This window comes from Sporothrix schenckii, assembly GCF_000961545.1.
Source record: "Sporothrix schenckii 1099-18 chromosome Unknown Cont47, whole genome shotgun sequence".
NCBI classification, from domain to species: domain Eukaryota; kingdom Fungi; phylum Ascomycota; class Sordariomycetes; order Ophiostomatales; family Ophiostomataceae; genus Sporothrix; species Sporothrix schenckii.
The window spans coordinates 5597776-5623795 of NW_015971148.1; the positions used below are offsets into that span (position 1 = coordinate 5597776).

The 26020-nt window shown below is 53.6% G+C and overlaps 11 protein-coding genes across 11 annotated transcripts; 7 read left to right on the forward strand and 4 right to left on the reverse strand.

Annotated features, from left to right (window-relative positions):
• Positions 1 to 223: 223 nt before the first annotated feature.
• On the forward strand, positions 224 to 730 carry SPSK_04612 (uncharacterized protein; the record flags this gene model as incomplete). Its single annotated transcript, XM_016731413.1, has 2 exons — positions 224 to 352; positions 473 to 730. 2 exons carry the CDS (start codon positions 224 to 226, stop codon positions 728 to 730), a joined length of 387 nt encoding a protein of 128 aa, XP_016586306.1.
• A 298-nt stretch (positions 731 to 1028) lies between these two features.
• SPSK_03919 (uncharacterized protein) lies at positions 1029 to 4408 on the forward strand (the record flags this gene model as incomplete). The annotated part of the gene is made up of 3 exons (XM_016730734.1): positions 1029 to 1119; positions 1197 to 1899; positions 2221 to 4408. 3 exons carry the CDS (start codon positions 1029 to 1031, stop codon positions 4406 to 4408), a joined length of 2982 nt encoding a protein of 993 aa, XP_016586307.1.
• Positions 4409 to 5081: 673 nt separating this feature from the next.
• SPSK_04540 (uncharacterized protein) lies at positions 5082 to 5801 on the reverse strand (the record flags this gene model as incomplete). Its single annotated transcript, XM_016731343.1, has 1 exon — positions 5082 to 5801. The coding sequence occupies one exon, from the start codon at positions 5799 to 5801 to the stop codon at positions 5082 to 5084; it is 720 nt and encodes a 239-aa protein (XP_016586308.1).
• A 1749-nt stretch (positions 5802 to 7550) lies between these two features.
• Positions 7551 to 9293, forward strand: SPSK_04166 (uncharacterized protein; the record flags this gene model as incomplete). Its single annotated transcript, XM_016730977.1, has 2 exons — positions 7551 to 8184; positions 8260 to 9293. The coding sequence occupies 2 exons, from the start codon at positions 7551 to 7553 to the stop codon at positions 9291 to 9293; spliced, it is 1668 nt and encodes a 555-aa protein (XP_016586309.1).
• Positions 9294 to 9555: 262 nt separating this feature from the next.
• Positions 9556 to 11306, reverse strand: SPSK_04160 (Hexose transporter; the record flags this gene model as incomplete). Its single annotated transcript, XM_016730971.1, has 3 exons — positions 9556 to 9923; positions 9988 to 11018; positions 11089 to 11306. The coding sequence occupies 3 exons, from the start codon at positions 11304 to 11306 to the stop codon at positions 9556 to 9558; spliced, it is 1617 nt and encodes a 538-aa protein (XP_016586310.1).
• Positions 11307 to 12274: 968 nt separating this feature from the next.
• Positions 12275 to 14218, forward strand: SPSK_04097 (uncharacterized protein; the record flags this gene model as incomplete). The annotated part of the gene is made up of 1 exon (XM_016730908.1): positions 12275 to 14218. One exon carries the CDS (start codon positions 12275 to 12277, stop codon positions 14216 to 14218), a length of 1944 nt encoding a protein of 647 aa, XP_016586311.1.
• A 214-nt stretch (positions 14219 to 14432) lies between these two features.
• On the reverse strand, positions 14433 to 17305 carry SPSK_03958 (alpha-L-rhamnosidase; the record flags this gene model as incomplete). Its single annotated transcript, XM_016730773.1, has 2 exons — positions 14433 to 15356; positions 15428 to 17305. 2 exons carry the CDS (start codon positions 17303 to 17305, stop codon positions 14433 to 14435), a joined length of 2802 nt encoding a protein of 933 aa, XP_016586312.1.
• Positions 17306 to 18343: 1038 nt separating this feature from the next.
• SPSK_04283 (beta-glucosidase) lies at positions 18344 to 19741 on the reverse strand (the record flags this gene model as incomplete). Its single annotated transcript, XM_016731094.1, has 1 exon — positions 18344 to 19741. One exon carries the CDS (start codon positions 19739 to 19741, stop codon positions 18344 to 18346), a length of 1398 nt encoding a protein of 465 aa, XP_016586313.1.
• Positions 19742 to 21861: 2120 nt separating this feature from the next.
• Positions 21862 to 22862, forward strand: SPSK_04437 (sulfatase; the record flags this gene model as incomplete). The annotated part of the gene is made up of 2 exons (XM_016731244.1): positions 21862 to 22454; positions 22496 to 22862. The coding sequence occupies 2 exons, from the start codon at positions 21862 to 21864 to the stop codon at positions 22860 to 22862; spliced, it is 960 nt and encodes a 319-aa protein (XP_016586314.1).
• A 1156-nt stretch (positions 22863 to 24018) lies between these two features.
• SPSK_04656 (uncharacterized protein) lies at positions 24019 to 24423 on the forward strand (the record flags this gene model as incomplete). The annotated part of the gene is made up of 1 exon (XM_016731456.1): positions 24019 to 24423. One exon carries the CDS (start codon positions 24019 to 24021, stop codon positions 24421 to 24423), a length of 405 nt encoding a protein of 134 aa, XP_016586315.1.
• Positions 24424 to 25060: 637 nt separating this feature from the next.
• SPSK_10993 (uncharacterized protein) lies at positions 25061 to 25270 on the forward strand (the record flags this gene model as incomplete). Its single annotated transcript, XM_016737214.1, has 1 exon — positions 25061 to 25270. The coding sequence occupies one exon, from the start codon at positions 25061 to 25063 to the stop codon at positions 25268 to 25270; it is 210 nt and encodes a 69-aa protein (XP_016586316.1).
• Positions 25271 to 26020: the final 750 nt, after the last annotated feature.

Below are 26020 nucleotides of genomic sequence, written 5' to 3' on the forward strand. Positions count from 1 at the left end.
CAAAAAATCTTTTTCCGTCCAGTTAAAACGGTGTATTGGAAAGGGACGACAAACAAGCTGGTGTGCTGAGTTTCTGCTCTGCTGATTGCTAGTTCTGCTGGATTGACCTGGTCATGCCCACCCGTAAACTTGTAAATTTTTTGCAACTGTCCCATTCCTCCAAGCTGTGTCCGTATTTTTTTGTTCCTTTCTATATTTCCTTTTACTCCGTACTTTAAGCAACATGGACGGATTCCTCACGAGCACACTCTCGGCTGCAGCCGCCGCAGAGGACAACGATCCTGCGCTCCTGCGCATAGCCAAAGCATTTGAAACCATCGCCGCTGCGCAAGTCACAAAGGCCGCAGCGCAGGTAAGACAAGCAGAAGCGCTTGAGAAAATGTCACAGACGCCGAGGGCCCAGACTCTGGTGACCTGGTCGCTGGGTGTAGTGGCTGCGGCTGGAGGATAGTATCTCAAAGACCGCATCCAGCGATGGCGTCACCGGACTTCCCCGGCCACTCAGTCGACCGAGCCTCACCGCCAGGCCAGCAATGAAGGGGAGGAGGACCCGTCCAACTCAGCTGAGCGCGGTACTTCGGTGCCGAGCGAAGATGCATCCCAGAGCCAGCCGGTGCAGGTAACGTCGACAGGGGGGTCGGGGGAGAGCTCAGGGCCCACGGCGCTAGTGGAGCCTGAAGAATTGCGGCGCAGCAAACGTGTTGCACAAAAGACCAATCAAAGCCAGTAGTGAGTGGATTCTGATCTGGACGACGTGTTAACGCGTTGCTCGACTCCAAATTAAGGTCCACTTCAATGCGCTTCTCTCATTGGACAACAGTGGCTGACATAAGGGACGCTCTCCCTTTCAGGGGGGGCCGAGGCTTCCAGCTCCAACGCGCCTGCGCGGCAGCTGCGGTTGGTGCGAGACATGGGCTCACAGCTTTCTTGGTCCGCACTCTCTTCTCCTTTTTATCGTCCTCTCTTCTCTCTTTGCCACCAGACATCACCACACATCACTACCTCACCCTTCCACGCACCCGCCCATCATGGCGTCCAAGTACAAGGACAAAGACGCCGGCGTGCTTCTCTCGTTCAATGGCCAATGGGTGAGCTGGCTGCACACCGGCGCTGCATATGGTAAGAACGAGTGACCGAACTCGTCTCGATCTCGTAATACCTCGTTATGCTTCTTTTCCCTCGACTAACACAACCAGCCGCCTTCCTTAGTGCTCTCTTCGTCGGTGTTTCCCTCCACTACACAAAGATCGTCCAGAACGAATGGTTCGGCTACCCCGAAGAATGGTTCCCGTCCGTCTCCGCCACCATCGGCGATCGCTTCCCCGAGCGCTCCTTCTTCATGCTCTTCATCGCCCTCACCTCCGGCCCGCGCTTCGCCCTCGTCGGCCTCTGGTACCTGCTGACCGCCAAGCCCGGCCGCACCCTGCCCAAGACCGTTGCATACTTTGGCGTCTTCCGCACCTTCACCTGCGGCGGCTGGACCTACGTCACCTCAACCGACAACCACGACTGGCACGACATCTTTATGATTTCGTATCTCGTGGCCACCATCCCCTGGATGTTTGGCTGCCTGGCCCTGAGCCCCAATAACGCCACTGCCATCAAATACCGCAAATATGTCGCCGGCGCTTTCTTTGGCACCATTGTTCCGCTCGTCTACTTTTTCATCCAGCACAAGGTGCACCGCGTTCCGGGTGGTAAGCCTCCTACCCTCCAAGGTACTAATATTCGCTTTATCAACGCTCGCGCTGACGCTCCTTCTTTGCTGCTAGCTTACACGATCTACGCCTTCTTCGAGTGGTCCCTCGTCCTCTTCGATGTTGCTTTCGATGCCGTTACCGCTCTCGATTTCGACACCTTTGAGCTCGTCGTCAAAGATACCAAGGGGATCAGCAAGGGGTACGTGCAATGGCTTCCCAAGTAGGCCAGGGGGTGCAGAAACAAATCATCACGAGCACGAAGGGGGGACACAAGGGGCAGGGGACAGAGGAACAGAGCCAGAGAATGTCAAACGCGAAAAGTACAACGCGACATTTACCACCACTCCCTACCAAATGCCCCCCAGTCTCTAATACTCGTGTCTTTGCCCGCTCTCTTGTTGACCGTCTTTTGGCCCGTCGTCCTATCGACTTTGCCCTCCTTGCCCCTCGTTCTCTGCCGTCCCCATGCGCTGCCGCCACCTCCCAGGACCACCATTCTAAATCTTCTCTTCTCCTGCAGTGCCCTCCGATCTCCCCCGCTTGACCGTGAAAAGGAAAAGGCCACCGCCGGCGTCTTCTCCACATCCTTCACCCTTAGTGAGGCTCTAGATGCTGCCGCCGATGTCTACCACGGCTTCGCCTTCTGGTCCGTCCTGACCAGCCTGGGTCTGACCGTCTGGTACTTCCCGCTGTGGCACATGGGCATCTCAGGCTACGAGGCCTTTGTCATGTCCACCATCTCGCCTTTCCTGCTTGCCATCCGTCCCTTCCGCACCCTCGTCGTCCGCAACCTGCGCTTCGTTCACCTGCTGTCGCTTGCTGGCCTCACTGCCTATATGGTCCACGACCCCGTCTACCGCCTCTTCACCATCGGCTTCGGTGTTTCCCTGCAGTGCCTTGGCTGGGCCGCCACCTTCTACGCCGACGCCAGTCATGACTCCCGCGTCGAGTCCCGCGTTCTTGCCTTCGTCATCGGCCTTCTCATGTCCAGCATCGCCAAGTTCGCTTGGCACACCAACAACCCCATCTGGCCTATCATGCACGCCGAGAACGGCGGCTGGAACGGCACTGGTCTCGTCCTGGCCATCCTCGCTGCTCTGCGCTTTACCCGCAGACGTCCGGCTGCTGCTGGCGGCGACGTTACGGACCGGACAACTGGTCCGTCCTCGGCCCTATTCGCCCTGAGTTTCGGCGGTCTCTTATTCGCTTTGCACTCTCTATTGTCCGACACCAGCACCATGATTCTGTGGGTCTGGGAGGGCTACCCGGTCCGCGGCCCCCTCTCCAACATCCACGCCTACTACACCATCTTTGCCATGACTGGCGGCATTGTTTTTGGTGTGGTTGTGCCAGGTCTTGCGTCGTCCTGGTCCGCCTTCGGCGTCGCATCGGTCGGCGCCGCTGTGCTCACCCTCTACAGCAACTGGTTCGGCTACTATGGAGCCCTTGTCTTGGCCACGTATCTCATGGCCCTGTCCGTACCGTTGATCTCGGCCTCGTCTAAAAAGAGCCCGGCCCTGACCTTTGGCCTGGGCTTCCTTGTCTACAACTTCATGGTTCTCTTCCATGTGTGGGTTGTCGCCTATGCCTTCGTACCTGGTGGTCCCCTTGTCCGTGAACATACCGACTGGATCATGACTGTCACCATGCTGCTAATCGGCTGCGGTATCTTCAACCTCAACACTGCCCGCTCTACCCAACGCCCCGCCAAGTACGCCAAGCGCGTCGCCAGCAACGCCCTACCTGCCCGCCACCGCAAGCACTATTTTGGTGTCACTGGCGTTCTCAATATCCTGTTCCTGTGTGCCGCATTCATGCGCTTCCCTAGCAATGACTACAAGGGCTACCATGCCGACGACCGTGTCATCACGGCCGGTATCTGGACCATCCACTTTAGCTTGGACAACGACATGTGGAGCTCCGAGCGCCGCATGCGTGATCTCATCAAGGAGGCCGAGCTAGATGTTGTGGGTTTGTTGGAGAGCGACCTACAGCGCATCATCATGGGCAACCGCGACACCACGCAGTACCTCGCTGAGGACTTGGGCATGTATGTTGACTACGGTCCGGGTCCCAACAAGCACACTTGGGGCGCTGCTCTACTGTCCAAGTTCCCCATTGTCAACTCGACCCACCACCTACTACCTAGCCCCGTCGGCGAGCTGGCCCCCGCCATCCACGCCACCCTCGATGTCCACGGCACCCTGGTCGACGTCTTTGTCTTCCACTCGGGCCAGGAGGAAGACCCCGAGGACCGTCGCCTGCAGTCCGAGTACCTGGCCAAGCTCATGGGAAGCACCGACCGTCCCAGCTTCCTGCTGAGCTACCTGGTGACCAAGCCGCTCGAGGGCAACTATAATACCTACGTTTCGGACAAGTCGGGTATGCACGACGTCGATCCCACCGATTGGGACCGCTGGTGCGAGTATATTCTATTCAAGGGCCTGCAACGCGTCGGCTACGCCCGCATCAGCCGCAGCACTATTACCGACACCGAGCTGCAGGTCGCCAAGTTTGTCGTCCCTGACAAGGCCGCTGACGCCCAGCGCGCGCAGTATCTATTTGATGTCGAGGAGGAAGTGCGCAATCGCCGTGTCGACGAGTCCGAGGTACCTGTCGGCTGGCGCTTCCCCGCGCTATTCCGCGGTGAAGGTGTGCGTGGCCACCGCTACCACGTCTTTGACGAGCCGCGCTACTACGGCTATTAAGGGGGGCAAGACAGAGGTATCAACTGATTAGTAGTTATTGAATCTTAAAACTTGGTGAAGTACTTAAGGCTGGTAGACGTATACGCTACGTTGAGTTGTATGTTTATTATGTACATTTACAATACGATTTCTTTTGTCTGTTTTCAATTCATTCTAGTAATTTGACCAAAAGGTGAAAAAGAAAGTGGGAATCTCGTGGCTCACGAAAAAACTTGTAAATTGTTCAGCTGGAACATAAGAAGTCAGTGGTTTTCTATTTGCTTTATTGTTTTTCTATATTTTGTTCTTCTTTTTTTTTAAAAAAAAAGAAAAAGGCAGTGTTTAGGAAATATTAGTTTTTTAAAAAACATTAATAACTATATACGTAACATAAACGAGCAGTAACTTGGTTAGTAAAAACCTGAAAACAATTCTAATAGTAGAGACTAATCTTCGCTGAAATTGGAAGTGATAAAATTCCTACGCTCACGAACAGCTACCGTCCCTATTTCCAACATTTCTCATACCAAAGTATGCATTCTAAAAGCCAGACATTTGTCCTCCTTGCCCTACCTGATGTTAAAACAAACTAGTGACGATATCGCCATCAACAAAACAACACTATCTTTACATGACCGAATTTCTAGCTTGTAAACTCCAATGCAGCTGCAAACGCAGTTGCAAATACAATTCATCAGCCTCTTTGAACGTACACATAGACAACCTTCTTTTGCCCCCGCAGACCCGTTCGTGTCCCATCCCAGCCCAGCTCCTTGATAGGCTTCTTCATCATGTCTAGATTGTCACCGCTGACCTCAATGCCCTTGTACCACTTGCCACCGCCGCCAGGACACACCTCGGTAATAATGTTTTTCTTTGGCAGCGGATTCTTGGCACCAAAGCCTTTCATGAGCTCGGCGACAGTGGTGTTGACGGGCACGTGCGTGGCGTGGAACTGTATGGTAAAGTTGGGCGGCAGCTGCCAGGGCGGCGTCGGGCCAGTCTTCAAGACATGGATCTTGGTGTGCTCGGCAGGGAAAAAGTAGTTGTAGCCGGGCTCACAGCCGAAGCCGCCGGTGGTGTTGCGCATGCTGCAAGTGCGAAAACTGCGGTCGAGAGCGGGCTGTGGGCCTTGGCCCTGAGTGAGGGCGGGTGGTTGATTGATCATGGGGATCTGAGCGCTGTTGGGCGGAGCCGCTGTCAGGTACACCTGGTTACCCGGCAAGGTCATGGGGACATGCCCGATATATTGCGGCTGGGCATACGGCCATCCTCCAGGCATGGCGGTCGTGTAGTATGGCATAGGGCGGGCAGCAGGAAAGCCTGTGGCTGGTGGGAGCGGGCCATTGGAGTCGCGACCGTACCGTGGATTGCCACCACCTCCACTCCCACCGCCAAAGCCGTTGAATGTCATTTTTTTTTTTCCTGTTTAGAAAGCTTTCTGTAAAATGAATATCTTTGTTGCCCACAGCTTGTCGTCGTTGTCGTTGTAGAACGCTGCCTCGATAAGCCAACCCCAAAAGGCAACGTTGTCCTGGAGGCCAGCGGACAGGTACTGGCCGATGATAACCTTGGTGGCTGGATACGGAAGCGGGCCGATTGCACGTGGAGAGGGTGGCAGTCTTCTGTGGGAATCCAGCTTGTCTTGTCGGAGATAGACAGTGATGGATGGTGGTGGTGATTCAGCTGTGATACGTGAGTGTTTGAGTGTTGGTTGTTTGTGTAAGTGTTTTTGGAAAGAATAGAGGCGTGGATGTTTGGGATGCTGCGCGAGGGGCAAGCGAGAGTTATATACCGCCCCCGAGAGAGGTTGAGAGGGGCATACAACAGGTTAGCGGCTGACGCGGCGAGGTGGAAATCGTGGCATCAGATGGAAGGCATGAAGCAGGCTGTAAATAAAAAACAGGGCATAGTTTAAAAGGTATAGACGGTGACGAGGCAGTTGAAGGCTACACGAAATTAAACTAAAATAGCCTCATAACATGAAAATACCAGGAATTAAAGAGTAGTTCGTCAGAAGGAGATGGTGTAATGGAGGTAAGAAATTTTCTTTGGTAAATCATCGTAAATACATATATACCGCACGAATGCTGTTGCAGGAGCAGGAACAAAGAATGCTTCCCTAATCTTCACAAATGTCCAACAAATGAGACGCCAAAGAGAAAACCCCATACATTCCCGAGCCTGCTTCAGGGGACGATACGCGATGATTCATCTTCCTTGGGCTGTTGTTGTCGACGCGAGCCGCGACTGTGTCTTAAGCAAGAAAGTACGTAAACACAAAACACAGAAACACAGAGACGTACAAACTCTGGGCTGTGGGCTGGAGGAGTCGAGTGGCCGCTGGATACGGATGCTGTTTGTGTTTCCTGGGATTTTCAGCTCAGCCGTGACCGCATACTGGAAGAATGTCCAGTGTATGGCCCGCAACAGTCGCCGATGGACTGTCCCTTGTAAAACTGGACGGGAACATCAATCACGAGCAGATGGGTTCGTGTCAACCACAGCCGCCCTGTCCAGACCCGGAATGAGGTACTCGTGGTAGTAGGCGAGCGTATTCTGTGTCACGCAGCTATTGACAGCCACGCCAAGAATATGACCAAAGTTTTGTAAACAATAGTAAAGTGAACGTGAAAACGACTTCTTTGTCTAGGCTGTATAGGTCGCCAGCTGGGCCACGAGCAGCGTGGGAAACGTAACGCCGTGACCAATTATTGACAAGCTGCTTATAACCGTGTAAGCGGCACCGGGGAGCCTCTAATAAATGACGGATCGTACGCAACAGACTTTGTAATATCTGTACGACAGTTTGTATACAAATGGTGCAGACACGTGCTGTTGATAACCGAGTTGGTGCCTGAAATACAAGGCATTAGTCGTTGGAGCTTCGGATGAATACCGGCCGACGACACTATTCATGTCATAGTCCTCTCTCCAGACGTAGACAAACCAAAAGCAGACCATATCAGCCTGCTTAACCAACGTTACGAGTAAATTTACAAGTACATTTGCTGGCTGACTGCTAATAACAGTTGATTACTCCTAAACGACCAGGAGCCGGTCTTACCATGCGACCACGGACATCATGCATAGCTTGCCGGCAAGTACCTCCTCTTGATCTTCGTCTCCATTATGTTGTAATTCACATGTTCTATATCTAACCATGGAACACAATTGCAGAGATCGGCGAAAGAAGTGCTACCGCCGGCGCCAAGGAATCAGTTGCAACTTCTGCGTTGCACGGGGCCTTGATTGTGTCAGCGCGTTGGACCGCATGTCCCCGTCCGAAAAGGAGGATCGTGTCGATGCCAGGCACACAAGCAAACAAGGATACGAACCTCTATGCAGTCGAGAGGACGCAAGTGCAATCAGTATTGACGCTGGCCTGTCTGCCGAGCTGGTCGACCTCTACTTCCGCTACATCCATGTCGCCTCCCACAACGTCTTCCACCGCCCGTCGTTTACGGCGGCCGTGCAGAATGGAACTATTCCCAAGATCCTCTTCTTTGGAGCAGCCGCACTCTGTGCCCGCTTCTCCACTCACGCCAGCCTTGCGGACATCGATCCCCGGACACGTGGTCGTCCATATGCACAGGAGACGGAGCGGTTGCTTGATCTCCATGACTCTTCGTTGACTACGATCCAGGCTTGCATGTTGCTCGGCCACATTTCCGCTGTGGAGGGAGAGCCAGCCACGGAGTCCGTTTTCTTTAGCATTGCCTGTCGGATGGCTCTGATCTTGGACTTGCCCAATGCCGCGGCGGCGACGCCCCTACAAAGGGAACTCAATCTCCGAGGTAAGTTGACGATGACTGATGCCTGATATCCCACTACAAACGGCTGCCCATCCTGACAATGTACACACCCGATAGTGTGGTGGTCCATCGTAGCAACAGACACCTGGTCGTCCTCTGCACTCAATATACAACGGGCAATCTCTCCACAAGGAGACGACACGACTATCCCGATGCCAATGGATGAACGGACCTTTATCGGTCTGCAACCGGATGATGAATACGAAGACACGGACGAAGACCAAAACGGAGCTGTGAGATCTCTAAGCCAGCCCACCTCCAAAACACTACAACGGCCGCATTTTCCCAAACACTCGTTGATTGCCCAGATGATCAAGCTCAACCAAGTGCTCTACAGGATTACATGCATGAACGCCGATGTTGCAGCTGGTCGCATGCAAGCTGTGGCCCTTGAACCAACCATTAGTTCTCTCAGTGTCTGTCTCGACGACTGGTCTGGCTCACTCCCCCCGGACATGCGCAACACCCCAGCCAATCTGGCGTACTGGGCCAAACTAGGTTTTGGCCGCATCTTTGTCATCCTGCACCTCAATTACAACTACGCTGCCCAGTTGCTCTTTTACCAGTTTCTGCACTGGAACCAGGATGCGGATGCAGACGGCGTGGATGCCTATTCCTCTCCCAGTACGACCACCGCGCCGCCCATTGCGTTCGCCAGCCTTTATGCCCAAAAATGCACAAGTCACGCCGCCGCGCTCTGTGCACTTGTCTACAATGCTCGTAGGCATCCTGATACGGACGTGTCATATTCACTCGTCGGCCACATGCTTGTCATTGCGTCGACTGTGCAGATCTACACGCTACTCTTCAGCGCGGACGAGGATGCCATCGCCGCCGCGCGCGACCGCCTGGAGCGCAACTTTGAAATCATTACCACCCTGCGTCAGTATTGGCCTTGCGTCGACGCTTCGTTGGGCCGGCTGCGTGCGTTCCAAAACGCATGCTTGCGGTGCAAAGAGCAGTCGTTCCAGCTGGACCGGTGGATGTTGCGATTTGTGCTCGATTATGGGCAGGCCATACAGAACAGAGAAGAGATGGATGTGACGGACGAAGAGGGGGGAATTTTTCATGCGGGAGATTTGAAGATTTGACGGTGGTCTGATGCAGTTCGTTTTCGTAACAGGCCAGAGTATGCTTGTTGAGTGCCACGGTTATTGAGAACATCGATACAAACACAACCTCAACGATGATAGTCCACTGTTGAGCTACACAAGGCGATGTAAGGTCAGTCTGATATGCCAACTTAGACTCTGGTATACAATATACAAAACGTTGACGATACGTTTGACGACAAAAAACGACCACACGTCCAAAGTTCCATAGTACAACTCAATACCACCACCAGTGCTGGGCCTACGACTGCTCCTTCTCATTCTGGACCACTCTCTGAATGGCCGTCTCCGTCTTGGCGAAGCGCCACGGGTTAATCTTTCGCTCGAACAGCTCATCCAGCTCAGCAGCGGAGCGGCCAGCGGTTTCAGGAATTAACAGCCACATGCCGGCGGCAAAAGGAAGACCAACGCCAGCGTAGAACCAGCCCGTTTTGAGGCCCCAGTTCCACTTGCTCGAGTTCACCATGTACGGCGTCAGCTGGCCCATGACGACGCCGACCACACAGGTGGTGGCGGCACCAAAACCAGCAGTGTACGGACGCAGGCGTTGGGACGAGATCTCACCAATGTAACCCCATCCTGCGGCTCCGTTAGCTGTCACGCCGACATCTGTAATGGTTGTTCATCAGTATTGCGCGCGGTCTTTAGATGAGAGAAATTTAGGGTCACTTACTCCACAAGCACGCAAAGAAAACAAGAAGATAGTTGGTTGCCTTGACCTGGCGGGCGACACCCAGAATGCCAATGGCGACACAGGCCAACCACATGAGTGTTGTGGCCGAACAGGCAATTAATCGTCGGCCCGAATAATCGGAGATGAGAACGACAATGATGACGGTGGCAATCTGAACAGCCTCGGTGATGCACTTGATTTTGAAGGGATCCGCCAGCCCGGCCTGCTGGAAGAAGTATGTGCCAAAGGTGCCGAACAGCGTGTTTCCGATGAACTGCTGCGACAGGTTGGTCCACAACGTCACCACCGTGCGGAATCCGTCAACACCGCGGAAGATGGAGTACCAGTGCTCGCGCCGCTGCTCGACCGCCACGGCCTGCTCGTGTTCCACAGTCAGGACCAGCACCTGCAGCTGGTGGTCGAGATTGAAGTCCCGTACGCCCTTGTTGAGCCGCTTCAGCGAGGTCCGGGCCTTGTCCATGTATCCGCGTGTGACGCACCAGGCCGGCGACTCGGGCAGGAAGATGTAGATGATGAGCATGATGCCCACCTGGGCCCACTGGGTGTAGATGGAGATGAGGTAGACGTCCGGGTGGTGTTTGTTGAGGGTCTGCATAGCAGTGTAGGCGAAGAAGGTGCCTAGTGTCCACCACAGGCTGTACATCATGAGCAGGGCACCGCGGATGCGCACCGGCGCCACTTCGGAAATGTACGTCGGCAAGATGGACTGCATCGACCCGACGCCGATACCCGCAAGCAGCTTCGCCACGAGCCACGCCTGCCATGATCGGCCTACTGACTCGGCCACAATGCTGCAAGCCAAAATTATCCAGTATGTGTACATAGCCACCTTGCGGCCGAAGTGGCTGGACACAAAGGACAGGCCCACCATGCCGATGATCTGGCCGACGGACTGGACGGAGCTCCAACCAGCGAGGACCGGGGACGCGAGAGCCGGCTGGCCTTTGGCGTCGACGGTGGTGGCGAATTGCTTAACGAATGCCTTGTTGGCGACGATGCCCGAGTTCATCCTGTTGTTGTTGAGGCCGTTGTCAGTGTCTGTCTCATTGTTCCCTTAACAAATGCCACTCATTGACTCACCCAATCTGGTATCCATCTGTAGCAGCACTAAATGCCGCGGCAAAGCATGCGAGGGTGCTGATCTTGAACGTCTTGATCGTCTCCCACGGCGTCATAGTTTCGTAGCCTGTCGTTGCCTGGCCCTTCAACGCGGCGTCCATGACGGCATCTTTCAGGGTGCTGCCATCCGGAACACGCTCGATGGCTTCGGCAACGTCGGTTTGTTTTTCTGTTACCATAATTGAGGCGATAGTTCAAGTCTTGTTGTCGTTGTTGATGTTTCCTGGTTTCTCGTGGATGGATGGTCGACTCATTTTAATATCAAAAGAACATATGGCGCAGCTGGGCTTGTTGAACAAATCCGGACATGTTGGTTTTGGTCTAGGCTTTGAAGTTTCGCCACCTGCGTCCTGGATATTTTTTCGTATCTCCTCGTCTCGCTGAAAGTTCAACCGAAGATCGTCATGGACGGAGACAGGTATTGATGAACTGCACGTGTAATCGTCTGAAATGTTCCACCAAAGTTGCAATTGTTTTCCGACGGCGTATTCCGACAGTGGGTTTCCCCGCACAGAATAATGAAAATGCTGAAAATATCGATCCAACCCCACGGGCCCCCGCCCACTCCACACGATCTATCGTAACCCTCAAGACGGCATTTTAGACCCACACAGTTGTTTAGGTTCTCCGACAGTGTTTTCCGACGCGAACGGCAGTTTGGTTGCACCAAGCTAGCGGGAAGAAAGTGCGGAGTATGTTAGCTCAGGACAGGAATCATGCTACCGTAATTACACAAAGGCATGTTCGTCCTCGTGGCAATGACCAACCGAGTGTGGTCGGCTATGAATGCTTGCGAGACGGTAGGTAAATCGTACAGAGCACAAGCTCTTGAGCTGTTGTCGGTGGATACACATCTACGGGTTCGAAGCATTGACTAACTTCTACGTCAATTCAATTTGCGGGAGAAGGGGTGAGCGTCAAGGAATGTTTACGATGTCCAGTCCTGAGCTGCACGAAGAGATTAATTCGGAAGGTGGAAGGAGACATGGAAATAGATGTACATAAGTCAGGGACGTAATATAGAAACTGAAGTGAGCAAATAAGCCAGGAAAATAAACACATAAATTGGCTGCTCCGTTAGTCTTTTCTTTCCAAGTTCCGGTGACTTTGTTCAGCAAGCTGCCCCTTCTTAAACGTTATCGCCAACATGTTTTACTTCGTCAAAACTAATGCCATGGCCATTGGCCTCATAGCGGTCTCAGTGTCGACAGTGCTTGCGTCCACCTCTATCCCAGATCCCCCGTCTCCCGAGCCTGTCTCCATCACCGCGCTGCCACTGCCACCAGTTGTTTCCAGCAACAGTACCGGCGCATGCAGCAAGGAGATCAACCCCAACGGGACCGGCTGTATTGCCAATGGTGTCTTCAACACCTTCCAGTCCGGTGACTTCCTTCCAGACGGCAAGCACGTTCTGGCCCAGGTCACCTTTGTCGGCGCCCCTGACGCTCCTGACTCGGCCAGTATCTACTCGGGCATGCACGTGATTCTTGTCAAGGCTGACGACACCACGTTCCACAACGGCGATCCTTGGAAGTGCGTGACGTGTGGCGTGCCGGCCGAGAACGCTGTCGGCATCGACAATGCGCAGTACTACTACCCACAGGCGTTCCGGGACGGCTCCCGCTTGCTGATTGGGAAAAATGTGCTGGACTGTGGCCCTCACCAGGTGGCAAGCGAGGAATGCACGCCCAACAACACCTTTATCTACCCGCTCTACTGGGGCGTCACAGCAGACGGGTCCGGGGCAACAGGGGCTCTCCGAGAGCAGAGGCTGCATCCCGACAATACGCACATCGAGTTCAGCGCTTTTACGTTCAGCGATGGCGTCTTGGGCGAGCTTGCGTACTTTGCTCGCATCCGGTTCAACCCGTCGCCCAACACGGGCATTCCATTGGCACCGCGGTACGATGTGGTCAATGTCACGGGATTGTACAGCACTGAGGAGCCGGCATTCATGAGCGTTGTTGATGGCAACAGACTCGCCATCAACTACTCGGCTATCACCGTTGGCGAATCACGCGGCTTCAACGGAGATGGAAGTGAGATCACCTACATCGGCAATTCATGGGAGAGTTGCAACGTCGATGTGTTTGCTGTTCATCTGACAACAGGTGCGGTCCGCCGTCTGACGGACAACCCCGAATATTGTGACCCCGTGGCGTTCTCCCCGGACAACAAATGGATTGCCATCATGGACACACGCGGCAGTGGCCGACAAATGTTCATTGCCGGTATGCGCGGTATCCCGCCGCTTGTCGACATTGTCGCGTCTGTGCTTCCCTCGTCGACCCGCAACAACGGCGTGCGGCGCTTCTTCGAGCCGTACTTGCTCGACTTTTACGGCGACCGCGGCGCTTACAACGGCCAGAGAATCATCCAGGACCGTGTGTATGGCTTCAAGTACGTCAATGATAGCAACAACGGTGTCCCCGGTAGCGGCAGCATCAGCGATCCGGAGTGGAACGGCATGGCCGACCCGCGCTGGTCACTGGACAGTACCCGCCTCGTCTTCTGGCAGACGCATACCACCTCGCCCAACTGTGGCGGCACCAATCCACTGCCATGCTACCCGTCCAAGGAGCCCGGCGGCCGCGACTACCGCTTGTACGTGGCCACGTTTACGAGCCGCAAACCTAGTCTTCCCGTGCCCGTGTCAGAACACGATGACGTCATCCCTTGGGGCACGCCCTACGTCCCGGGAAGCGCCGTTCCCAAGAGCGACCGCCTTGCCTCGGGCATCTACACACTGCACGGCAAGGCGTCAGGATATGCCACAGTGAACCTCACCTGGGGCAACACCACGTCCCAAATTGGAACCGTGTCCGTTGAGTATAGGAATTGTTCTGACGATGGACATAGCTATCTAAACGGCCATGAGCGTGTTGCGGCGTCTGTTGCCAACGTCTATGTCTTCTCATTTGACTGGTATTCGGATTTTACCCAGTCCGGGTCCGTGAACGCGACGAAAAAGACTGGCCCCAGTGGGTACCAAGCCACGATTAACGTGGAGGCCAACGTCTTGACATCGAATGGATCACTCACTACGACGGTTGATGGAGTCGAGTGGACAAGTCCGCTAAGTGGGACATGAGAGGAAGGTGGGAGATGGAACAAGCAAGGAAAGGAGACGTGTGCCAGAGTTGAAGGGAAGAGGGTGGAAGAGAGAACCGGACAGACTCCTTTGTATGTAGAGAGAAGAGTGACTTTTGCAGAAACTGAAGCTGAGCTTTTCTTGATTTTCCGGACTGAATGTCACAAGTGCTGTAAATATTCAATAGAAAATATACACAAAGCTGATAAACATTTTACGACTTTGGCTTCAAAGCTGGAACAGGCCATTTGTAGTTCCTCTTAAACTCCGTCTTTAGCGACCAGTAACCGGTACCGACAGACTGTGTTTTTGTGCCTTCACATGTCGGAAGAACGACATTAACGGTGGTACCCCTGGGCACTGTGATGCTCAACTCCATTGCCTCTAGGCCCTCTGTACCAGCTTGGTTGAGTACGTGAGTTTTCCAAGAACATGAAATGGTTCCGCGCGGTGTGACGTGTTCTGACGAAGCCGACGTAAAGGTGGCCCCTACCGCCGGCTCGACAACACACTCTGTCCACCCCGGTGTAACCCGTCGTAGCCCTGCCACCCGTTCGTGCAGAAACTTGGCCACCGCCCCGAAGGCATAGTGGTTGAAACTCGTCATCTCGCCCGGGTTGACCCGCCCGTCCGGCAGCAGGCTGTCCCAGCGCTCCCACATGGTTGTCGCCCCTTGCTCGACAGTGTACAGCCACGACGGGCAGCCGCGCTCTAGCAGCATCGAAAACGCCACCTGGGCATGGCCAGTCGCGGCTAGCGCCTCGCATACAAACGGCGTACCGGCAAACCCGGTACCGATGCGGAAGTTGTTCTTGCGGACGAGCTCCGCGAGACGGGCACCGGCACGCACACGCTGCTCGCGGTCGACGAGAATGTCGAGACCCATGGCCAGGGCGTAGGCAGCTTGGCTGTCGGAGACGAGCCGGCCATTTGCGGTGACGTATTCTTGGTGGAACTGTGTACGTGTGGCGACGGCATCTGCCGCGTACAGACCGGCTTGCTCGTCAGGTTTTTGGAGAATGCTGGCGATGCGCGACATCAGGTCGAGGCTCTGGATGAGGAACATGTTTGCAACCATCTTGGCGTCCGTGGCGGATTTCCAGGGCTGATCGGGCGGAGCAGCAGGGTCGAGCCAATCCTACGAAAGAATTTTGTTTAGTGGTCTGTCAAAGGAAAAGAACGCTGTGAAAACAGAAATGAACAACTTACACCAAGCTGAAACACGCTCGTATCCCACAAGTGGGTGGCGCCCGTCTTGTTTCTCGGCAGCTTGTCCATCCACATTCGCATGCTATTGTACTGCTGCGCCAAAATGCTCGCATCGCCCGTCTCCTGATACAGCGCCCAGGGCGCGAGAATCGTGACATCGTGCCAGATGGCACACGGGATTCTCCGGCACCACACTGGATCCGGCAACGTCGCGTTCGGGCTCACCATGGGCGGAACGCCTCCCAAGACGCGTTGATCGTGCTCGACGTCGATGAGCCAGTTGCGCAACATGCCGAAACAGTCGTAGACGAGCACCGCGGTCGGCGCAAACAGAGCCAAGTCGCCCGTCCATCCCAGCCTCTCGTCCCGCTGCGGGCAGTCTGTCGGTACAGACAAGAAATTGCCCTTCATTCCCCAGCTCACGTTTTCGTACAGCTTGTTGAGAAGCGGCTCGGAGCACAAAAAGGACCCGGCACTGCTCATGTCTGTGTGGCAGACGACTGCTTCGACGGAGGAGAGGAGGTCAGCGCTGGCGTTGTCGGTGAGCCATCCATCGATCTGGGCATAACGGAATCCGTGAAATGTAAAGCGCGGCTGATACTGCTCGCTTGCCGAATTGTTGTTGCTGCTGCTGCCTCGAAGTGTGAATTCGTCTACGGCCTGGCAGATACGCAGTGGTCGCGTGCACAGTTCGCCGTCTTCCAGGACCTCGGCATGGGAGATTGTGATTTTGTGGCCCCGTGGTCCTCTGATGTTTCCAAGTCGGACATAGCCTACCAGATTCTGGCCAAAGTCGATAATCGTTTTTCCCGAAGGCGTCAGCATCAACGCAAGAGGCTTGATCACGTCCAAAGGCCGTACAGGCTCGCCAAAGCCGCATGTCAACTCTACCACGTCGGACAATCGTGGCATTACCAGGGCAGGCTGCCAGTCAGAAGGTCTTGGCAACCCGCTCTGATGGGACCCCAAGGTGGCGGTAGATACGGACGACCAGCCGTCCAACTCCTTTGTGGCGTCGTACTTCTCGCCATCGTATATTTCTGCGAGCCGGATGGGGCCTTCCGTGACAATCCAGGAACCATCAGTGCGGATCGTTTGTACATGGCCGTCCGTATACGTAACTTCGAGCTGTGCCACTAGTGCCGGGTGCGGGCCCCAGATATTGCGCCGGCCGCCTTCAAAGCCGATGCGCCCGCAAAACCAGCCCTCCGCGATGCGAACGCCGAGGCAATTCGAGCCAGCCAAAAGGTCACCTGTGACGTCATACGTCTGGTACTGTAGCCTGCGGTCGTACGCTGTCCAGCCGGGTGCAAGAAAATAATCCCCGATTCTGCGGCCATTGATTTCCGCCTCATACACCCCCTGGGCCGTAATGTACAAACGGGCGTGGTCAACCGCAGCATTTACAAGCAAAAACTCCTTCCGGAACAGGTGCTCTGGCTGTGGTCCAGCTGCGTCTCCTGCCCAGGGTGCGGCGATTCGGTCGCATATCCAGTCGTTTCGTTCTAGCAGACCGGTCTCTAAAACGGAAGGCTCGCTCCACGGCGTGGCTGTGGTGGTGGTGTCGTCGGCAGAGTCCCAAACCCTCACGCGCACAGAAATTTGTTGACGAGATCGAAGGAATTGATCAAATGGCCACGGGACGAGCGTAGATGATGATGTCGAGAGCTTTGCGGTTGACAAGAGACACTGGCGATGTTGAGATCCCGACCCGGTCTTGACTTCATACAGCTCGATTTCGCACCCGCTTTGCCTGTAGCCACCAGGAGTATCCCGAGTATCCTTGATTCGCCACGACAGGCGAGGCGAGTGTTCATGGATCCCGATCGTGTTACGAGCATGGTAGTGTTCGAAACGGACGTCGACGACGGACGCCATTGCAGAACGTGTGTATCGGAGACGAAGTAAGGGAGGGGGTATGCAGTTTCCGTTTACGCACAACGCGCCACCTCGTTTAACCGACTCATTTCAGTGTATTTATTTGTAAGTAAACGTAAATAAAGAAATTGAAAGTCAGATAATAGCAGAAACGCGCCGAGTATCGGAAAGTGTTTGTCTCTCAAAACCAAACTAGCACTTTCTCTCTCGCGACTACGATGCCACACGACATCCCAAGGAGGAAGCGGAGTACACGTTACTGCGTTACTGTATTCGGTTAGTGAAGTCCTTGCATACATTGGCCGCTATCGCTGCGCTACTGTTTTCCGACGAGTTTCCCGACGATCTCCCAGACGTCAAATATACCATGTGCCACATGGTATGCGGGGTGATGTCGGAAAACATGGTCGAATAAATGGCGTCTTTACCATTGACATGAGGATCGAAACGATAAACCGAGGACGCGAATCCAAAGCGATGCAAATGCGATGCTTCACCCCGATGGGACACTCGTAGTTGTAACTCGGGCATCACTACACCGATAGACAGAACTGCATTAGACATAAACAAGTTGAGGTCGGTACAATGAAGGTAGGAGATCGGCGTAACATTGCAGTCAGCCAAAGAGGTGTGCGAATATATCCAAAGCTAGGTTCGAGCACAAGAAGGCAAGAGGATCTATGGTCACACCATTTCCTACGCTTCTCGCGTTTATATGAGACAGGGAGGCAGGAGCTATCAAACGTTGGTGAAGCATACATCGTGCAATATTATGACAAGAAACCGAGAACAATTGATTATAGACTCTAGATTCTGGTTCTATGCCTAAGCTCTCTCCCTGCGCCGTGCAAAGGTGTCTCGCAAATAATACGCCGAGTTTTTGGGCGTTCGCTTCAAAGTGTTGTAGTCCACATGCACAATGCCGAACCGAGGCCCATAACCAGCAGACCACTCTAAAGTATTCACAGAGGTTAGCTTTCGAAGATCTGGTGAACTGCGTAAAAATGGGCGGTGGGGTTGAGAAAGGGGTTGAAAAAACTAACCAAAGTTGTCCATAAAGCTCCACGCGTAGTAGCCCTCGACTCGCACGCCATCGTCGTAGATCGCCTTGGAAATGGCATCGAGGTACAGTCCGAAGTACCTTTGCCGGAATCGATCATCAACCGCAACGCCAGCGTCTTCCTCCCCAGGACAGGGACACCCATTTTCCGTGACAATAATGGGCCGTCCGTACCGCTTCCACACCCAATTCAGCAACTTCCTGAACCCCTCTGGCGCTACCCGCAGCCATGCCAGTCCCGACTTCGGCCCAATCTCTTGGCCTTCGCTGTTCATGCTCGTCTCCTCCACGTTGCCTGTCCAGTCGTCGTCCTCGGGAGGGTCTGTCAATGCCCGCGCATACTTTGTCGAGTAGTGGTTCATTCCGTAGAACCTGTTCAGCGGGGCCGTTCGGCGGAGTAGGTCGCGGTCTTCCTGTGTAAACTCTGGCAGACGGTCCTTCAGGTAGGCCCGCATCCGAGCTGGGTAGTCCTCGCCGAGGAACAAAGGATCGCCAAACCAGCCAATGTAGAAAATCATCCTGTTCTCGGCAGCAGCACAGTCGGCAGCGGTGGTCGCATCAAAAGGTTCGTAGAAGTGGCCATTCAGCACGACGGAAACAGATCCCCGTTGCGCAGGTTGGAATTCAGAAGTGTACAGGTTGGCGACGTCGGCATGCGACAGGATGATGGTGTGGCCGACTCGCCAGGGTTCGGTGCGTGTGGCATTATTCGTGGCGCGACAGTGCCCCGGAGCGAGCGTTCCGTTGAGGTGAGCGAAGATGGAACAAATGTACGGCTCGTTGTAGGTGATCCACGTCTTGACGCGATCTCCAAAGTGAGTGAAGCAAACATGGGCGTAACGAAGGAAATCCACACGGTACTGTTGGGTATCTAGGAATGCCTTGTAACGGTCATAAATCGCCTGAGGCGCATCCCAGTGGTAGAGCGTGACGACGGGCGTGATGTTGCGGGCGAGCAGGTGATCGATTAGACTATTGTAAAAGGCAATGCCGTTCTCATTGACAGGGTCGTCGCGTCCGCCGAGCGGAATGATGCGGGACCACGAGATGGAGAAGCGGTAAACTTCGACGCCCAGAGAGGACATGAGAGCAACATCCTCCGGCATGCGGTTGTAATGGTCACAAGTGATGTCGGCGTTTTCGCCGTTCGTCCGAGATGGCTCTAGGTGAGTGAATGTGTCCCATATCGACTTGCCTTTGCCGTCCTGGGAAGCAGCACCCTCGACCTGGTATGCCGCTGTGGCCACGCCCCAGGCAAAGTCTGGGGGCAGTTGCCTTTCTTCGACGGTTCTTTCAACAGGCTCGTGATATACCGTGCCATTGCTGTAACTGGTCACGACATCATCTGCCGAGAACATGGACGCTTCCTGGGCCATGGTGACTTGCAGACGGTTTTATTTGCTGACTAGCATGTACCAGTGGAAGAGCAGAAGATACATAGAAGAGAACTGGAAAGGAATATATAAATATTACAATGGGTCGGACTACATGCACGTGAGAATTTTACTTCGACCTGCCTCGGAAAATATGATTCTTACAGACACCAGGGTAGCCATTAGTTGGTGAGCCCATCTCTCCGGACAATCCGACCCGACACCGCTCGATTACTATTTTGGTGAAAAGAGTAGTGTGTTTGCAAGGAAAACAAGAGTCCGCTTTTCGGACATGTATTCTCCCCTCGTTATTACACGGGACATTCTAGTACTGGTGTACTGGTACTGGCACACTGGTAACGGCCACCACACCATAGCCTTTTTTAAAGTGGAATATTATGGTAGCAACCTTTAGAAAATCAACAAACTGACTACGCAGACAACTCGACCCAGATGGATACCACGGAAGCAACACAACTCATTGGAGATGGTGATCTTGGAACAGACATCTTATTCTGCCCCAGGCCACAGGCACCGCTCCGACGATCGTAATAAGCAATCCTCAGTTTGCGGCCTTTGTGGCGTTCATCTGGATGACATGGTTTATCGTGTCCTTTGACTCGACATGATTTTCGATTGCGTTACGTGCGATTTAAGGCGTACGTGACGGCCCGGTTTCGTGACGATTTGGTATCGGCCGCTCAAGACGATCCTGGCGCGAATATACCGATAAGGAGAAGAATCTTTTTCGGGACGGACGGCGCTGCATACAAGAACTACCATCGTAAACTGGAGCGTGGTATGAAGAACAAGTATTATAGTTGAAACGTCGACGAAGAGGCAGTGCAAGCATTCCGGAAGCAGCTGCTGAACGGCATGCTACGTCGGCGGTCAGCAGGACCTGGTAGATCGGCTGACGCCAAACTATGCTCCGGGGTGCAAGCGTCTGACTCCGTCACCAAAGTATCTCGAGGAATTTCTGCGGCCCAATGCGGATCTTTGACAAGGGGAAGTATCGGATCACACCAGCAGGCATTGAGATCGCCGGAAGCAAAACCGTGCGAGACGTCGACATAACTGTCATTGTGACGGCCTTCCAGAACGGCTTCTATCAGCGCTTTCCTGTGGTTGGATCGACCGGTGAGGACTTTGCGCATATTTGGTGGCCAGTGGTACCGCGGGCTATCCGGCGACTTACCTAGGCGTCATGGCTGCCGACACACCCAGTCACTTCCAGGTGGTCCAGACACAAGGCAATGCGTTTGGAGGGTCCGTGTCACTGCACTGCGAGAGTTCCGTCGTCTACATTGCTCGCGTCTTGTGCAAACTGCGACGGGATGGTTACTCATCGTGCCGTCCAACATAACAAGCCGCGATAGATTTCAATGATTGGATCGCACGCTATTTTGCCAATAAGGTGGTGGCCAGTAGTTGTAAGAGTTGGTTTAAGCTTGATGGCACTGACTTACACGTCGTCATTGGCTGGCTGGGCACCACGTGCCACCGCATTGACACGCTGGTCGAGCCGCGCTGGGAAGACTTTGTGTTTGAGTCTGGCCGCACCGGGGCCAAAGGCTACGAAAGAACCGTTTCGCAAATTGGGGTAGTGGTGTAACGAAGTCCGACGATGAGAGAAATTTTGGCGTGCTGACAGGGCTTGTCAACGTGGCCGACGAAATAGATTTTGCTTCTCTTTACAGAGCGCCAAACGTTTAGACCGCTACAACACAGGGGGTAAATAAGACGACACCTTGAAACATAAAGCAATTCGGTCCACGGTGTCACCATTCAATGGCTGTTGTCGCTGGCGGTATGGACGAGTAATCACTGTACCAGTGAAGAAGGAGTGGTGTCTATTGTCGGTACGGTCGGTCAAAATTTCCTGTTTATGAAATAATATTCCAAGCACGGCATTAGGTCCTTTTACGTGTACGTGAAGCCAAGGGTATAGCAATAAGAACAGACGAAGCTCTACTCGGAAAAACGGACTGTGAATAGGACAGCCCCATCATATCGCACGTGCACAGTGCCTGCCTCATATACACGGTCCTGCAAAGTAAGAACGACTGGACTTTAACTATGGCGACTTGAATTCATCGTCAAAAGCTACTATCAACGTCACCATGACCCTTATTCCCACCACGGACTCGTTTTCGAAAACGGCACGGCCAATCCCAGTGCCTGTTGACTCCAAGAACGTTGGAAAGCGGCCCAACTTTATCATGTTCATGCTGGACCAGCTGCGCCATGATGCACTGGGCTGTACACAGGACAGCACTGGCACGGGCACAAAGCCGTCGCCGATCCCGACGCGCAACATTGGCTCTTTCCGACGACGCGGCACTCTGTTTACAGAGTGTTACGTGCAAGCATCGGTGTGCGCCCAGTCGCTCTGCAGCAAGTTCACCGGCACATACCCACACATCAGCTGCCACCGCAGCCTGAACAACCTCACCAAGCCGTGGGAACCAAACGTCTTGCGGAGTTTGAAAGAGAACGGCTACCACGTCGCATGTCTAGCGCCTCAAGGCGACACGTTTGCCTCCACCGTCACAGAAATGAGCCTCAATAAGTACGGCTTCCTCGAGACGCCTGACTGTCTACCCGGTTTCGCCGAGCCAGGTAACAATTCCCAGCCTGATGCAGATGACATCTGGGGTCGTCTCTCTACAAGGGACTGCGACCGCCCGAGCAGGCATCCGACTATGATGATGCGGTGATCCGGTCGGCGCTGGCATGGCTCAAGTGCCCTCCTAGTGACAAACCGCGAGTGTTATTCCGGCCGCTGTTGTTCCCGCACTGTCCCTTCCAGGTCGAGGAGCCGTACTTCAGTAAGTACGATCGCGAGTCCGTCGGGAGTGTCGTTTCGACGCCAGAGGCAAAGACGGGCTATGAGCCGCGCTACATGCAGACAATCCGTGAGCGATATGGCACAGCGCGGGCAACGGATGCCATGTGGCGCGAGATCAAGGCGACCTATTATGGCATGATTGCGCGCCTTGACGACCAGTTTGGCAGGCTGGTCAAGGCCCTGGACGATCTATGCATCTGGAAAGACACAGTTACTTTATTCTTCACAGACCATGGCGAGTACTTGGGCGACCACGGCTTGATTGAGAAGTGACCGTCCAGACTGTCCGAGACGTTGGTGCGTGAACCTCTGCTTGTTGCCGGAGCTGGTCTGCCGACTAACCACACTGTGTCGGCCATGACTGAGATGGTCGACCTTGTGCCGACGCTGCTCGAGCTTGTTGGTGTTAGCGAGCTTTTACGCACAGTGGAGAGTTATGTGTTCCGCTCCTGCAAGGCAAGGACACCGACTACGCTTTACAGCGGACATACACGAAGACGTTCGCCTTCTCCGAGGGTTGCTTGCAGAAATCAGACGAACCATTGTTGTTGTAGGCACCATATCCGTACGACATCAAGGCTTGACTGCGGCACGAGGACACCACAATGGTTGGGAAGGTCATTTCCATGCGCAAGCACGAACGGACATTTGTCTACCGTTTGTACGAAGCCGTGGAGTTGTGCCAGGATCCGCGCTTCCCAAAGGTCGGCCTTCCATCACTGCGTAAGCGGATTGAAGAGCGGCTGTGCGATAAGAGAGTAGGAGTTCATATACAGGTAGAGGTATCGGATTGAGTACATATTGACAGGGCTGTCATGGTACTTGGAAGATATGGTCGTATTTGCTGCTACATTTTATTCACCTTATGTGTTAAATTGATTTAGTTTATTGTATATTGTTTTCCTTTTTAACGCTGGTCATTCAATTTCAATAAAAACGTAATTGAACAATATACTTTATACTTTAATATTTTCGGTTCCCAAGTTTCTTTTTTTTTTTTTCATTTTTTTTCTCAAATCTGTTTGCATTTATTACGGCGCTAAGTATGTTGCAAGCCTGGGCCGTCTTCGCCTTCTCTGTGGCGGTATTTTTCGGTCTGTCAACAGGCGGCCGACCTCATATTCGCATTCCTTGCACGCGAACAAAGCTTCCAACGCGGCATCCCTTTCACGGCACTATTCGTCCAAGTCGCACAAATTCTACTGTACCTGCGACACCGACTCGACGGTCATGACAGTCGCGGGAAGCGCTACAGACGATGCGACGAAGGAGACAACCGTATACACAACGCACAATCAGTATTGGCCACAGCCCGCCTGGAAGAGAGTTTGCGCGACACAGTGACGCTCCTCGGAGACCCAAAGCATCCTACGGTGCTGTTAGGCCGGCCGCATGTCGAGGACATTCACAAAATGATTACACTTTAAAGATGGGCGAGGAGGAGGCGGCCGGCCGCTCGGCAAAGAACCTTGACGTTCCTCGAAATAACAGACTGAATATGTCTATGGCCTCTCGCCACTCTTTACTCGAGATAGTGTCGGAGGATTCTAGTGAAAGCGCAAAAGCAGTGCAGCAAACGGTCGTCGACGATGGCTCTGTTGTCGTGGTGGAAGATGTTGCGGATGTTGAACGTGCCAACTCAATTCAGAATACGGCTTTTCTTGCTACGGCCCGTCTAAGTGTGGCTATGCAAGAAATGGGCTCGGTGGCAAATGCCCCACCGGTGGGCGGCTACAGCACCGCCAGGCTTCTCCAGGAAGTTCTCCCGTGGGACGTGGACCACTATTATGAACCCGCTGGCGATGATTCGAAAATAATTTGGGCAATAATCTAAGCGACAATCTGGGCGACGGCATGCTGCAGCCGTATGCATACGGAGCTATATATTGACAGGATTAGAGAACGGCTGTGGCGTAATATGTCGGAGTTGTCGAGATTGTTTTGTAACGTTCCCAGTTTTCTTAGGCACTAATGCGAATTCTTTGTCATGATCGTATGTTTTTTTCTTTACGTGGCCGCTGTAACGGTACGCTAATTGGGAATAGTGGCAAACCTGTCCGTGCAGCACAGCTGCAGCCCGTAAATACCCGTGGCCGACAGTCGGCAGCACACTATGGCCCAAGGCGGTCCTCATTTTCCCTCCAACGACATACTTCAGTCAATGATAGATCTTGCCTTTACATTACGCGCTCAATTGCCCTTCATTGATCCTCAGGGTCCAGCGACGTTACTCAGTGGCCAACTGTATTGCCCTGTCTCCCAACACCAGTCACCCGTCGAGTCCTCGGCGATTTATTCTGCCGGGGAGTGCGCACGCGACTTTCACGTGCAAAGGTATGTGGCCAATTTGCCATTATCACCATTGCCTTCCACACACAATCGCTGCTGACCATTTTCTCTCTTGCGTTGTTTGTCCCGCTCTCGTCACAGTTCGACAGCAGCTATTTCTTCCAACAAATCCACCGATCAAAATGAGAACAACGCGCATCATTTCCTTGACCAACTTCTGCGTCGCCTCTTCGGCGCTCGCGTTTCAGGTGTTCGTCCTCTATCCGTGGCATCACCAGTTGCAGCACGACTTTGAAGAGCTCAAGAACGAACACCTTCGCGTACTACGGACTATGAGCCAAAATTCAAACTCCGTCGCGAATCGAGCGCAGCAGGCATCATCCCGGGCATAATACAGCCTGTCACCACATACCGCCGACACCATTCACCGCACGATTCGCGAATCAGTGTTTCTCCGCGGATGGCAGCTTGTTTGCGCACTGTTTTTGTCACCCAACATGCGTATACCTGATAGACTGTTTGACTATTAGACAATAGAGAAGAGCATTCCATCCTATGATTCAAGTACTCGAGAAATCAAGAGCGGCCAAGCATATACAGCTTAGAAGTTTGTCGTTGTTTACAACTCCAAAATCTGGATTTTGCTCACGATTCTGAATTTTGCATTCGTGACCATATACGATTTTCTGGCGGATGTTTTTGTTGGCCTCGAATACAGTCACCATTCTCGACTGCCATCTCTCGACAGTAACTCGTGCCGTAGTGGACTCCTTCTCCGTCTGGCCCAGATTTCCCCGAAAAGGGGAGGGAGGGAGACTATTCTCTTGTTGCATAACTATGTAAGCCGAAGCAATGTGACAGGGGTGGCCCGTTGGACTGGCTATTCGCCTCGACTTGATTATCAAGTTCGACAGTGTGCAACGGCCGACATTCATCGTAGCCTCAGTTCTTCAGTTCATCTCTAGATTTCCGCGCACACTTCCTAGCGCTCAGTCCCCGTCATAACTCAAGTCTCTTGTGATATAGCTGCCAGCCTCTAGCCTAACTGGCCTATGCCATGCCCCTGCACGGACAGATTGTCATCCAAGCTTACTGCCCTGCCCTAGTTAAGATACAATTTCTAGATGGTTGACCTGGGATAT